The 14933-nt window shown below is 42.1% G+C and overlaps 1 protein-coding gene across 1 annotated transcript in view; it reads right to left on the bottom strand.

Moving 5' to 3' along the window:
- Nucleotides 1-14933, bottom strand: part of LOC118395172 (cAMP-specific 3',5'-cyclic phosphodiesterase 4B-like) — a 145579-nt gene that overhangs the window by 101527 nt on the left and 29119 nt on the right. Inside the window, exon 2 of the mRNA XM_052463398.1 lies at nt 11856-11981. Within this exon, the coding sequence (XP_052319358.1) occupies nt 11856-11897 (42 nt within the window). The 5' untranslated portion in view covers nt 11898-11981. The remainder of the gene's footprint in view (nt 1-11855; nt 11982-14933) is intronic.

Genomic DNA, 14933 nt, shown 5'->3' with positions numbered 1-14933 from the left:
CTTTCCCTGCATTGGGTTATAAAAGACCTCTTTCCCTGCATTGGGTTATAAAAGACCTCTTTCCCTGCATTGGGTTATAAAAGACCTCTTTCCCTGCATTGGGTTATAAAAGACCTCTTTCCCTGCATTGGGTTATAAAAGACATCTCTTTCCCTGCATTGGGTTATAAAGACATCTCTTTCCCTGCATTGGGTTATAAAGACCTCTCTTTCCCTGCATTGGGTTATAAAAGACTCTCTTTCCCTGCATTGGGTTATAAAAGACATCTCTTTCCCTGCATTGGGTTATAAAAGACATCTCTTTCCCTGCATTGGGTTATAAAAGACATCTCTTTCCCTGCATTGGGTTATAAAGACCTCTCTTTCCCTGCATTGGGTTATAAAAGACCTCTCTTTCCCTGCATTGGGTTATAAAAGACATCTCTTTCCCTGCATTGGGTTATAAAAGACATCTCTTTCCCTGCATTGGGTTATAAAAGACCTCTCTTTCCCTGCATTGGGTTATAAAAGACATCTCTTTCCCTGCATTGGGTTATAAAAGACATCTCTTTCCCTGCATTGGGTTATAAAAGACATCTCTTTCCCTGCATTGGGTTATAAAAGACCTCTCTTTCCCTGCATTGGGTTATAAAAGACCTCTCTTTCCCTGCATTGGGTTATAAAAGACCTCTCTTTCCCTGCATTGGGTTATAAAAGACCTCTCTTTCCCTGCATTGGGTTATAAAAGACATCTCTTTCCCTGCATTGGGTTATAAAAGACCTCTTTCCCTGAATTGGGTTATAAAAGACCTCTCTTTCCCTGCATTGGGTTATAAAAGACCTCTCTTTCCCTGAATTGGGTTATAAAAGACCTCTCTTTCCCTGCATTGGGTTATAAAAGACCTCTCTTTCCCTGAATTGGGTTATAAAAGACCTCTCTTTCCCTGCATTGGGTTTAAACAGACATCTCTTTCCCTGCATTGGGTTTAAACAGACCTCTCTTTCCCTGCATTGGGTTATAAAAGACCTCTCTTTCCCTGCATTGGGTTTAAACAGACATCTCTTTCCCTGAATTGGGTTATAAAAGACCTCTTTCCCTGCATTGGGTTATAAAAGACCTCTCTTTCCCTGCATTGGGTTATAAAAGACCTCTTTCCCTGCATTGGGTTATAAAAGACCTCTCTTTCCCTGCATTGGGTTATAAAAGACCTCTCTTTCCCTGCATTGGGTTATAAAAGACCTCTCTTTCCCTGCATTGGGTTTAAACAGACATCTCTTTCCCTGCATTGGGTTATAAAAGACCTCTTTCCCTGCATTGGGTTATAAAAGACCTCTCTTTCCCTGCATTGGGTTATAAAAGACCTCTCTTTCCCTGCATTGGGTTATAAAAGACCTCTCTTTCCCTGCATTGGGTTATAAAAGACCTCTCTTTCCCTGCATTGGGTTATAAAAGACCTCTCTTTCCCTGCATTGGGTTATAAAAGACCTCTCTTTCCCTGCATTGGGTTATAAAAGACCTCTCTTTCCCTGCATTGGGTTTAAACAGACATCTCTTTCCCTGCATTGGGTTTAAACAGACCTCTCTTTCCCTGCATTGGGTTTAAACAGACCTCTCTTTCCCTGCATTGGGTTTAAACAGACATCTCTTTCCCTGAATTGGGTTTGAAAAGACCTCTCTTTCCCTGCATTGGGTTTAAACAGACCTCTCTTTCCCTGAATTGGGTTCAAAAATACCTCTCTTTCCCTGCATTGGGTTTAAACAGACCTCTCTTTCCCTGCATTGGGTTTAAACAGACATCTCTTTCCCTGCATTGGGTTTAAACAGACATCTCTTTCCCTGCATTGGGTTTAAACAGACATCTCTTTCCCTGCATTGGGTTTAAACAGACATCTCTTTCCCTGCATTGGGTTATAAAAGACATCTCTTTCCCTGAATTGGGTTATAAAAGACCTCTCTTTCCCTGCATTGGGTTTAAACAGACATCTCTTTCCCTGCATTGGGTTTAAACAGACATCTCTTTCCCTGCATTGGGTTTAAACAGACATCTCTTTCCCTGCATTGGGTTTAAACAGACATCTCTTTCCCTGCATTGGGTTTAAACAGACATCTCTTTCCCTGCATTGGTTATAAAAGACCTCTCTTTCCCTGCATTGGGTTTAAACAGACATCTCTTTCCCTGCATTGGGTTTAAACAGACCTCTCTTTCCCTGCATTGGTTATAAAAGACCTCTCTTTCCCTGCATTGGGTTTAAACAGACATCTCTTTCCCTGCATTGGTTATAAAAGACCTCTCTTTCCCTGCATTGGGTTTAAACAGACATCTCTTTCCCTGCATTGGGTTTAAACAGACCTCTCTTTCCCTGCATTGGGTTATAAAAGACCTCTCTTTCCCTGCATTGGGTTTAAACAGACCTCTCTTTCCCTTCATTGGGTTATAAAAGACCTCTCTTTCCCTGCATTGGGTTTAAACAGACATCTCTTTCCCCGCATTGGGTTTAAACAGACATCTCTTTCCCTGAATTGGGTTTTAAAAGACCTCTCTTTCCCTGCATTGGGTTTAAACAGACATCTCTTTCCCTGAATTGGGTTTTAAAAGACCTCTCTTTCCCTGCATTGGGTTTAAACAGACCTCTCTTTCCCTGAATTGGGTTCAAAAATACCTCTCTTTCCCTGCATTGGGTTTAAACAGACCTCTCTTTCCCTGCATTGGGTTTAAACAGACCTCTCTTTCCCTGCATTGGGTTTAAACAGACCTCTCTTTCCCCGAATTGGGTTCAAAAAGACCTCTCTTTCCCTGCATTGGGTTTAAACAGATCTCTCTTTCCCTGCATTGGGTTCAAAAATACCTCTCTTTCCCTGCATTGAGTTTCAAGGTTAATTTTAGATATGGGAAGTTAATGACTCTTTCTGTACTGAGTTTCATCTTCTTCCAGGATGCCGAGGACCTGCTTTCCCGCACCCTGTGGTTCCACATCGGTGGAGGGTCTTGTGAGTGTCCTCCATCCCGTCAAGCGGTCCTCCCGCATTGTTGGCCCTGTGTTTTGGGACGTAGATGTGGACATCCGCCAGGCTCTGGAGAGGGAACCCGCTCCTGCCATCTGCCCACCAGAGTGCATCTATGTCCCCACGGGGGTGAGAGATCAGATGTTGACCTGGGCACACACATTCCTCACCGCTGGTCAACCAATCCCTCTCCGATAAATACTGGTGGCCTACCTTGGCGCAGGACGTTGCCCACTATGTCAACTCATGTTCGGTATGTGCTCAATCCAAATTTCCCCGGCATGCTCCAGCAGGTAAACTACTTCCAGTGTCTCAGCGGACTTGGTCACATCTGTCCATAAGCTTTGTAACAGATCTCCCACTTTCTGATGGTTTTACCACTATTCTGGTTGACAGATTCTCCAAATCCTGCCGTTTTATCCCTCTCTCTGGTCTACTTACCACTCCAGGTCACTGAGGCACTATTCCATTAGGTCTTCCTGGCACTAGGGCCTTCCAGAGGACATCGTTTCAGACCGTGGACCCCAATTCGTGGGTCTGGAATGCCTTTATGGAGAAGCTAGGGGCCACGGCCAGCCTCACATTTGGGTACCGGCCTCTGTCTAACGGGCAGGTGGAGAGGACCAACCAGAAGCTGGACCAACCTCCGTCATCAGGCAGTGTTGGTTCTGTTTTCATGTTCAGACGCTGCTCTTGTTTTGTAACACACCATGTTCGTTATTATTAAACTCACCATCTGCACCTGCTTCCTAATTCCCTTCGTCTTCGTCACAACATCAAAATGGTCACGTTTTTATAAGGGGATGATCAAAGTTTTCAAATCTGTCAGAAAAAGCACCTGTTAGAAATCAGCTTAAAGTCAGAAGTACGAGGGATATATACATACAGCTCTGGAAAAATAAAAGTCCGCTGCAAAATGAGTGGACTTTTCAGTTTCTCTGGTTGTACTGTTTATAGGTATGTGTGTTTGGGTAAAATGAACATTGGTTTTCTATAAACTACTGACAACATTTCTTCCAAATAGAAATAGTCATTTAGAGCATTTCTTTGCAGAAAATGACAACTGGTGGAAAGAAAGAGGCGGTGTTGTCAGAATAATGCAAAGAAAACAAGTTCATATTCATTTTTAAACAACACAATACTAATGTTTTAACTTAGGAAGAGTTCAAAAATCAATATGCGAGTGGAATAACCCTCCAGGGCTGGCCATGACAGGGTCTTGATCTGGTGGTCCTCCATCTACACCTTCATTGACCTGGCTGTGTGGCATGGAGCATTGTCCTACTGGAAAAACCAATCCTCCGAGTTGGGGAGCATTGTCCTACTGGAAAAACCAATCCTCCGAGTTGGGGAACATTGTCCTGCTGGAAAAACCAATCCTCCGAGTTGGGGAACATTGTCAGAGCAGAAGGAAGGAGGTTTTCTTCCTTGTGACTTGATTCAAGCGTCCTTCACAGAGACAAATCTGCCCCCATTCCAGCCTTGCTGAAGAACCCCCAAATCATCACCGATTCTCCTCCAGATTTCACAGTGGATGCGAGACACTGTGGCTTGTAGGCCTCTCCAGGTGTTCTAAACCTTTTGACTGGTAGTGTAGAAAGGTGTGTGCCTTTCCTAATCATGTCCAACAAATACATTTACCACAGAGGGACTCTAAGTTGTAGAAAAATCAAGGATGTTCAAAGGAAACAGGATGCACCTGAGCTCAATTTCAAGTCTCATAGCAAAGCTTCTGAATACTTATGTTATTCAGTTCATTTTAACGTGATACATTTTCACATTTCTAAAAACCTGTTTTCGCTTTGTCAATAATGGGGTATTGTGTGTAGATTGATTGGGATTTTTAACATTTTAATCCATTTTAGAATAAGGCTGTAACGTAACAACATTTTGAAAAGGTCAAGGGGTCTGAACACACCGTATATAATGAAATCGGCCATGAAAGAACAAGAAAACCAACGACTTAAGATAAAGATTCAAATCACTTGAGTTTGAATGGGGGTAGAAAATGGAGCCGCGTTCAACGGTGACAGGGAAGACAACAAGGCCACGGGTCCAACAAAGCCCAAGAGACACAAACCCCTAGCCACAGTACAGAGCGTGGCGTGCACGGAAACACTCCGACTGGATCAGAAAGGATGAGTCGTGGGTTACTACCAAGGAAAGGTTACTACCAAGGAAAGGTTACTACCAAGGAAAGGTTACTACCAAGGAAAGGTTACTACCAAGGAAAGGTTACTACCAAGGCACCTAGAGATTTTAACGTATACATTTGAAAACACAATAAGGCAGTAAACACCATTCTGTAGTCCTACAGTCTGTTTTATCACCAACTGTTTGTGTTTCTGTGGCACAATGTATCCACACACTCCATTTACATTTACCGTTGAAGTCAACAAAAACAGGACAAAGCACCAGTATCCTGGTATAGGTATCTTCATAATAATAGAACATCTTCATAGTAATAACCAGAGTTGATATGTAAATATGACGTGCAGTAGGATATTCAGGATATGAAAAACAGTAGTAGCCTGCAGCACACTGAGAATTGATGACGTGTGGTATAATCTTCAGGATATGAAAAACATAATTTTCAACGTGGTTCTATTACTTTGGTTTCTTTGTTTCACTCGGGTTCTATTTGACTCAGGCATGTGTCCTTGTGAATGAGTACACCTGGAGGTGTGTTTTGGGTCATGGTCCTGTTGATAAACAAACTAGATGGGATGGTGTATCACTGCAGAATGCTGTGGTAGCCATGCTGGTTAAGTGTGCCTTGAATTCTAAATAAATCCCTGACAGTGTCACCAGCAAAGCACCATCACACCTCCTCCTCTATGCTTCACGGTGGGAACCAAAAATCCAACAAAGACACGGAGGTTGGAACTCAAATTTGAACACCAGACCAAAAGGACAGATGTACACCGGTTTAATGTCCATTTCTCGTGTTTCCTGGCCCAAGCAAGTCTCTTATTATTATTTGTGTCCTTTAGTAGTGGTTTCTTTGCAGCATTTCGACCATGAAGGCCTGTATCACGCAGTCTCCTCTGAACAGTTGATGTTGAGATGTGTCTGTTATTTGAACTCTGTGAAGCATTTATTTGGGCTGCAATTTCTGAGGCTGGTAACTAATGAACTTATCCTCTGCAGCAGAGGTAACTCTGGGTCTTCCTTTCTTGTGGCGGTCCTCATGAGAGCCAGTTTCATCATAGCGCATGATGGGTTTTTGTGACTGCACTTGAAGAAACGTTAAAATTTCTTGAAATTTTCCAGATTGGCGGACCTTCATGTCTTAAAGTAATGATGGACTTTCGTTTCTCTTTGCTTATTTGAGCTGTTCTTGCCATAATATGGACTTGGTCTTTGACCAAATAGTTATATCTTCTGTATACCACCCCTACCTTGTCACATAATTCCACAAATTAACTTTTAACAAGACACATCTGTTAATTGAAAAGCCTTCCAGGTGACTACCTCATGAAGCTGGTTGAGAGAATGCCAAGAGTGCGCAAAGCTGTCATTTAAGGCATAGGGTGGCTACTTTGAAGAATCTCAAATTTTAAATATATTTTGATGTTTAACACTTTTGTGGTTACTACATGATTCCATGTGTTATTTCATAGTTTTGATGTCTTCACTGCTATTAATACAATATAGAAAATTGTTTTAAAAAAATAAAGAAAAAACAAACTTTTGACTGGTACTGTATATATATATATAGGCAAGACATATATACTGTGTGTGTATATATATATATAGTGAGTTTATAAGAAATGTGGATACAGCAATGTGTGTTTGACTACATTCAGCCCAATGTCTTAGCTCCTAAATCTTCGAGGAGGTTTGGGAAACAAAACAGTGACATAATCACTTAACCAGTCCTCAGGAACATGATGTGTTGGAACAATCCCTGCTGTAACAGCTGAATTACTGACTCGAATAGTAACCCGGAAGGCTGTTTGGCATCAATTATTGAGAAGTGTGTCACAACGGTGTGCTGCTGTGTCAAGGAGAACAGATAAATCAGGTTATCATTTCAATCCTACGAATCAAATCAAAGTGTTATATGTTAGTCTTAAAGCCCCTTATACATCAGCGTCACAAAGTGTTACACAGAAACCAAAAACGCCAAACTGCAATGCAGATGTAGAAGCACGATAGCTAGGAAAAACTCCAGAAAGGCCGGAAACCTAGGATGAAACCTAGGGAAGAACCAGGCTCTGAGGGGTGGTCAGTCCACTTCTGGCTGTGCCGGGTGGAGATAAGGCTGTGTGCAATATACAGACATGCAAATCTGATAGATGTGAATTCACAAAAGCAGAAAAATGATTTCTGCGGCTTATGCCAACTTTTGTTTTGTTGAAGTGCAAAGACAATCAACTTCCAAGGTGCCAAACAATCACCCAAGGACATAGAAAATGGTAGGAGGTACAGATCTATAAGGGACGGTGGCTGACGGTACCTTGGGTGTACCTGGGAGTTGCCTGATTCAAAGTGGTCTTTCTGGACACTGTCACACTCAATGAGCTGGCCTGCCCATCTGATACACTGAGCTTTCATCCCTCTGACGAGTGAGGACAAACAGATGGGCCCTTCTCTCTCTCCCCTTTGCTCTCTCCCACCCCCCCTCCCTCTCCCCCTTCTCTCTCCCCCACCCACCCCTCCCCTCCCTCTACCTCCCCCCTCCCTCTCTGCAGTCTGCCCTGTCGGACACCCATCTGTTTCTGGACGGTCATCTGCTCATGACTCAGCACCTCCCTCCCTCCCAGACAGCACCTTCCTTTATTTCTGTTAGAGAGGAAGGATGAAGTAGCTGAGTAACACGTTAATACAGAACTACTTACTGAACCAAAATGTAAACGCAACACGGAACAATTTCAATGATTTTACCGAGTTACAGTTCATATCAGGAAATCAGTCAATTGAAATAAATTAGGGGCAGCAGGGAAGCCTAGTGGTTAGAGCGTTGGACTAGTAACCGAAAGGTTGCAGGTTCCAATCCCCGAGCTGACAAGGTACAAATCTGTCGTCATTGAAAATAAGAATTTGTTCTTAACTGACTTGCCTAGTTAAATATAGGTAAAATTAAATTAGGTCCTAATCTATGGATGTCACATGACTGGGAATTCAGATATGCATTTGTTTGTAACAGATACCTTAAAAAGGTAGGCGCATATGTAACGGATGTGAAACGGCTAGCTTAGTTAGCGGTGGTGTGCGCTAAATAGCGTTTCCATCGGTGACGTCACTTGCTCTGAGACCTTGAAGTAGTAGTTCCCCTTGCTCTTCAAGGGCCGTGTGGAGCGATGGGTAACGATGCTTCGTGGGTGACTGTTGTTGACTGTGCAGAGGGTCCCTGGTTCGCGCCCGGGTATGGGCGAGGGGACGGTCTAAAGTTATACTGTTACACATAGATCAAATGGTATAATCAACATTTGCGTCATGCAGCTCGCCACATCTCATTTGCATAGAGTTGATCAGGCCACTGTGGCATGTGGAATGTTGTCCAGAGCATCCCAAACATGCTCAATGGGTGACATGGAAGAACTGGGACATTTTCAGCTTCCAGGAATTGTGTACAGATCCTTGCGTCATGGGGCCGGGTATTATCATGCTGAAACATGAGGTGATGGCGGTGGATGACTGGCACGAATATCGACCTCAGGATAATGTCACAATAGACGGTACCAATAGACGGTACCTTGGGTGTGCATTCAAATTGCCATCGATAAAATGCAATTGTGTCTGTAGCTAATCCCTGTCCATACCAAAACTGCACATTTTAGAGTGGCCCCCAGAAAAAAGGTGTAAAGATCACACTGTTTAATCAGCACTGTTTTATCAGCTCACTGATATGCCACACCTGTCAGGTGGATGGATAATCTTAGCAAAGGAGAAATGTTCAACTAACAGGGACGTAAACAAATGTGTGCACATAATTACAGAGAAATAAGATTTTTGTGCATCTGGAACATTTCTGGGATCTTTTATTTCAGCTCATGAAACATGGGACCAACACTTTACATGTTGCGTTTATATTTTTGTTCAGTGTATTCCTTATGAATGTGATATGAAATACTTATTTACCTACATAGTGTACTTAAGTAATCATGAAATGCTTATGTACAGCTTATGAATTTGTTACGAAGTCCTTTTGTACAGCTTATGAATTTGTTACGAAGTCCTTATGTACAGCTTATGAATTTGATACGAAGTCCTTATGTACAGCTTATGAATTTGTTACGAAGTCCTTATGTACAGCTTATGAATTTGTTATGAAGTCCTTATTTACAGCTTATGAATTTGTTACGAAGTCCTTATTTACAGCTTATGAATTTGTTACGAAGTCCTTATTTACAGCTTATGAATTTGTTACGAAGTCCTTATTTACAGCTTATGAATTTGTTACAAAGTCCTTATTTACAGCTTATGAATTTGTTACGAAGTCCTTATTTACAGCTTATGAATTTGTTACGAAGTCCTTATTTACAGCTTATGAATTTGTTACGAAGTCCTTATTTACAGCTTATGAATTTGTTACGAAGTCCTTATGTACAGCTTATGAATTTGTTACGAAGTCCTTATGTACAGCTTATGAATTTGTTACGAAGTCCTTATGTACAGCTTATGAATTTGTTACGAAGTCCTTATGTACAGCTTATGAATTTGATACGAAGTCCTTATGTACAGCTTATGAATTTGTTACGAAGTCCTTATGTACAGCTTATGAATTTGTTACGAAGTCCTTATTTACAGCTTATGAATTTGTTACGAAGTCCTGATTTACAGCTTATGAATTTGTTACGAAGTCCTTATTTACAGCTTCTGAATTTGTTACGAAATCCTTATTTACAGCTTATGAATTTGTTACGAAGTCCTTATTTACAGCTTATGAATTTGTTACGAAGTCCTTATTTACAGCTTATGAATTTGTTACGAAGTCCTTATTTACAGCTTATGAATTTGTTACGAAGTCCTTATTTACAGTGCATTCGGAAAGTATTCAGACCCCTTGACTTTTTTTTTACATTGTTACGTTACAGCCATATTCTAAAATGTATTAAATCATTTTTTTCCTCATCAATTTACACACAGTAACCCATAATGACATCACAATACCCCATAATGACATCACAATACCCCATAATGACAAAGCAAAAACAGGTTTTTAGAATGTTTTTGCAAATGTATTACAAATAAGAAAGCGTATTTACATAAGTATTCAGACCCTTTCGTATGAGACTCGAAATTGAGCTCAGGTGCATCCTGTTTCCATTGATCATTCTTGAGGTGTTTCTACAATTTGATTGGAGTCCACCTGTGGTACATTCAATTACTTGGACATGATTTGGAAAGGCCCACACCTGTCTATATATGGTCCCACAGTTGACAGTGCATTTCAGAACAGAAACCAAGCCATGAGGTCAAAGGTATTGTCAGTAGAGCTCTGAGACAGGATTGTGTCGAGACACAGATCTGGGGAAGGGTACCAAAAAATGTCTGCAGCATTGAAGGTCCACAAGCACACAGTGGCCTCCATCATTTGTAAATGGAAGCCGAGAGCTGGCTGCCCAGCCAAACTGAGCTATCTGGGGAAAAGGGTATTGGTCAGGGAGGTGACCAATAACTGGATGGTCACTCTGACAGAGCTCCAGAGTTACTCTGTGGAGATGGGAGAACCTTCCAAAAGGATAACCATCTCTCAAACACTCCACCAATCAGGCCTTTATGGTAGAGTAGCTAGACGGAAACAACTCCTCAGTAACAGTCACATGACTGCCCGCTTGGAGTTTGCCAAAAGACACCTAAAGACTCACAGACCATGAGAAACAAGATTCTCTGGTCTGATGAAACCAAGATTGAAGTCTTTGGCCTGAATGCCAAGCGTCACTTTTTGAGGAAACTTCCCTACGGTGAAGCATGGTGATGGCAGCTGGGGATTCTTTTCAGAGGCAGGGACTAGGAGACTAGTCAGGAATCGAGTAACAGAGAAATCCTTGATGAAAACCTGCTCCAGAGCGCTCAGGACCTCAGACTGGGGTGAAGGTTCACCTTCCAACAGGACAACGACCCTAAGCACACAGCCAAGACAACACAGGAGTGGCTTCTGGACAAATCTCAATGTCCTTGAGTGGCCCAGCCAGAGCCTGGACTTGAACCCGATCAAACATCTCTGGAGAGACCAGAAAATAGCTGTGCAGCGACGCTCCCATTCAACCTGAAAGAGCTTGAGAGGATCTGCAGAGAAAAATGGGAGAAACTCACCAAAAATACAGGTGTGAAAAGATTGCGTCATGCCCATGAAGACTAGAGGATGTAATCGCTGCCAAAGGTGCTTCAACAAAGTGCTAAGTAAAGAGTCTGACTACTTATGTAAATGTAATATTTAAGTTTATTTTACATTTGCTAAAATTACTAATAACGTGTTTTTGCTTTGTCATTATGGTGTATTGTGATGTCATTATGGTGTATTGTGATGTCATTATGGTGTATCGTGTGTAGACTGATGAAGAAAAAAAACGATCTAATACATTTTAGAATAAGGCTGTAAAGTAACAAAATGTGGAAAAAGTCAAGGGGTCTGAATACTTTCCAAATGCACTGTAGGCACTCTTCATGCAAAGTGTAAGGCTACCGATAAGGCTGTATGGAAGAACTTACTAGCTAGCTAACACTTCCACACTGGGTTTTGTAGCCATTTGAGAGGGAATCTAATGCCATTTCACTCAGTGGGGTATATTATTATCAACAGTAATGAATGGATACATTGCTACATTGTTGCCTTGCAACTGATGACTACTTAAAGCAGACTGCTTCACAACCTGAATGGAACAATACTGTCAAAACAAGGTGTAAGTAGCTAATGTACTCACACCGCCGGGTGACACCGTTAACACACTTCTGCTCTTCTTCATCCTCAGTGGTGTCAATCAGTCAGTCTCTCTCTTCTTTCATAAACTCCTCTTCTGTCCCTTTTTCACTGGGCACCACCAACGCACCTGACCATGGAGAGGGAGGGAGGGAGGGATGGAGGGAAAGAAGACCATTAAGTTAAGTAATCAGACAGTAGTATCCCTTTAAGTGGTGAAGTTATCAGCAGTGGTGGGATGACTTCTGACACAAACCAAGAGCGTATAAAAGGCAAGAGGCTACTCTTCTAGGAATTTTACGTCGCACAGCTATCGTACTGCTTGAGTGTAGAGTGAACACCAGAGCACATGGAGGCTGCTGAGGGGAGAACGGCTCATAGTAAAGGCTGGAATGGAATGGAGTGAATGGAATGGTTTGAAGTGTCTGATACCGTTCCATTTATTCTGTTCCAACCTTTACTTTCACAGCCTCTCTGAACGAGATCTGCCTCATTCTGTAATACCTTTGGAAGCCCTGCTGTTTACACGACATGCTGGGTCTCTGTAGAAACTTGAGTGAAGAAGAACCATTAGAAAACAATAGGGTTAATCATGAACAAAGTAGGTTGAAGGGTGTGACGGTTAATCAATCCACAGCAATCAATATTGTACCGTCACACACTGTGCCTGAAGGTCTTGGCCTGTACAGTCTGTAATCTTTGAACTACAGGACTTCAGCTGGGGGCTTGGAAAGAGCTCAATAATAAATCAGGAAAGGGCGGTACATCTTTGTGACAGGACAAAGTCAATATCTGACACCATTATGGATTTTTCTTAGTGACAGGGAGAATTTGCGTCATAGTGATAAAGTTGACAAAAAGTCCATATAATATGTTGGTCTGTCTGGTGCTCCAAGGCTAGTGTCAAGGTGAGTGACCTGGAAACACAACGGACAGTGGCTCTGCTAGGGGCCATTTAACTGATATTGTAGGTCATATTTAATAGAAATGTGGAAACATGGACAGTTACTTTAAAGTGGCTATTGTAAACAATTAGGTGGTAGGATCACTGAGAGGTCAGCCCACTCACTCCCTTATCAACTGACCCAGTTGTTAAAATGACCTTACCAGTCCAATACATTGAACTGTACTGTCTGACGCTATGATTCACTGTGCCCTTAGCGTAATGGCTGTTGACATTCAACATTGCATGTTTGTGAATGTGGCCCTAAATTTCATCAGGTAGAAATATTGGAGCGAGTAAAACATTTTTTTTATTTAAACAAGAAAGCAATCGGAGTGCTACTGTATCTGGGGAAATTATATATTGCAGATTTAGAAGCAAATGACTGACTCCGTATATCCGTTATCCATAAAATATCAAGTAGCCTCGTTCAGAATCAGTTTTCTTGCCATTCAGATTCCTACATTTCCCGCAGAACATATTCCATTGTCCTATGTAGTTGTCATGAAGGAATTCAATAACTATTCAAAATAGAGTCTTAAGTTTCATCATTTTATGTTCATTAATGAGGGGAAAAAAATGGCAGTTTTTTTTCTCCATTTTCCTGAAAAGTTTCTGTTTTGGAAATGGGAGGTTTTCATCTGACAGTGACGACATATTGATATACAGATATAGAGTTGGGGTCTGAAATGATTGACACCCTGGATGAAAAGGAGCAATGACGACTGTCAATGAAAAGGAGCAAAACTCGCTCACCTTAAAACATTCTTAGTTTTACTGAAGCCAGGTTAAAAGATTAAACTGTTTCGGCTTTTAATGCCCTTCATCTAACAGTAAAATTCATCATTTCAGCCATTGAAGACCGAAACGTTACTCTTTAAACCTTGCATCAATAAAACAATGCATTTTATGGCCTCCCGAGTGACACAGTGGTCTAAGGCTAGCTGTGCCACTAAAGATCCTGGTTTGAGTCCAGGCTCTGTCGCAGCCGTCCGCGACCGGGAGACCCATGGGGCGGCGCACAATTGGCCCAGTGTCGTAAGAGGGAAGGGTTGGCCGGCTGGGATGTCCTTTTCCCATTGTGCTCTAGGGACTCCTGTGGTGGGCTGGGCGCATGCACATTGATACGGTCACCAGGTGGACAATGTTTCCTCCGACACATTAGTGCTTCTTTTGTCAAGAAGCAGTGCGGCTTGGTTGGGTTGTGTTTCAGAGGACGCACGGTTCTAGACCTCCACCTTTCCCAAGTCAGTATGGGAGTTGCAGCGATGGGACACTGTAACTACCAATTGGATACCACAAAATTGGGGAGAAAAAAAAGTAATACATATATATATTATAAAAAACAAAGCATTGTGTTGCACCTTTTCCTTTCGACAATCTTTAAAAATGTATATATATATATATATTATTTAACTAAGTCAGTTAGGAACAAATTCTTATTTACAATGTTTGCCTACCCCGGAACTACATTCATTTCTAATGTAACGCTGAGTTTTTCTTGCAGCATTGCGTTGCAGAGGCGGTTGCAGTGCGTTCTGTGGTGCATAGGATGGATGTATCGAACGTATGTGTAGACTGCTTGACAGAAATGGTAGCAGAAGGTGAATATTTAACTTAACTTCTGTTGCACACATCCAGATGACGCTGCGTACCACTGTAGGTCTGATCGAGGCGCAAAGCTTTGATCACACAGAGTCATTGCGCAAAATAGTATTTATTTAATATTTATTTAACTAGACAAATCAATGACAGCCTACACCAGCCAAATCTGGGACAATTGTGCGCCGCCCTATGGGACTCCCAATCACGTCCGGTTTTGATACAGCCTGTAATCGAACCAAAGTGTCTGTAGTGACGCCTCTACCACTGAGATGCAGTGCCTTAGACCGCTGTGATACAGCCTGTAATCGAACCAGAGTGTCTGTAGTGACGCCTCTACCACTGAGATGCAGTGCCTTAGACCGCTGTGATACAGCCTGTAATCGAACCAGAGTGTCTGTAGTGACGCCTCTACCACTGAGATGCAGTGCCTTAGACCGCTGTGATACAGCCTGTAATCGAACCAGAGTGTCTGTAGTGACGTCTCTACCACTGAGATGCAGTGCCTTAGACCGCTGTGATACAGCCTGTAATCGA

The sequence above is a fragment of the Oncorhynchus keta genome, chromosome 15 (genome assembly GCF_023373465.1).
Source record: "Oncorhynchus keta strain PuntledgeMale-10-30-2019 chromosome 15, Oket_V2, whole genome shotgun sequence".
NCBI classification, from domain to species: domain Eukaryota; kingdom Metazoa; phylum Chordata; class Actinopteri; order Salmoniformes; family Salmonidae; genus Oncorhynchus; species Oncorhynchus keta.
Note: the sequence above shows the minus strand (reverse complement) of the source record. Positions and strands in the feature narration are given on the sequence as shown.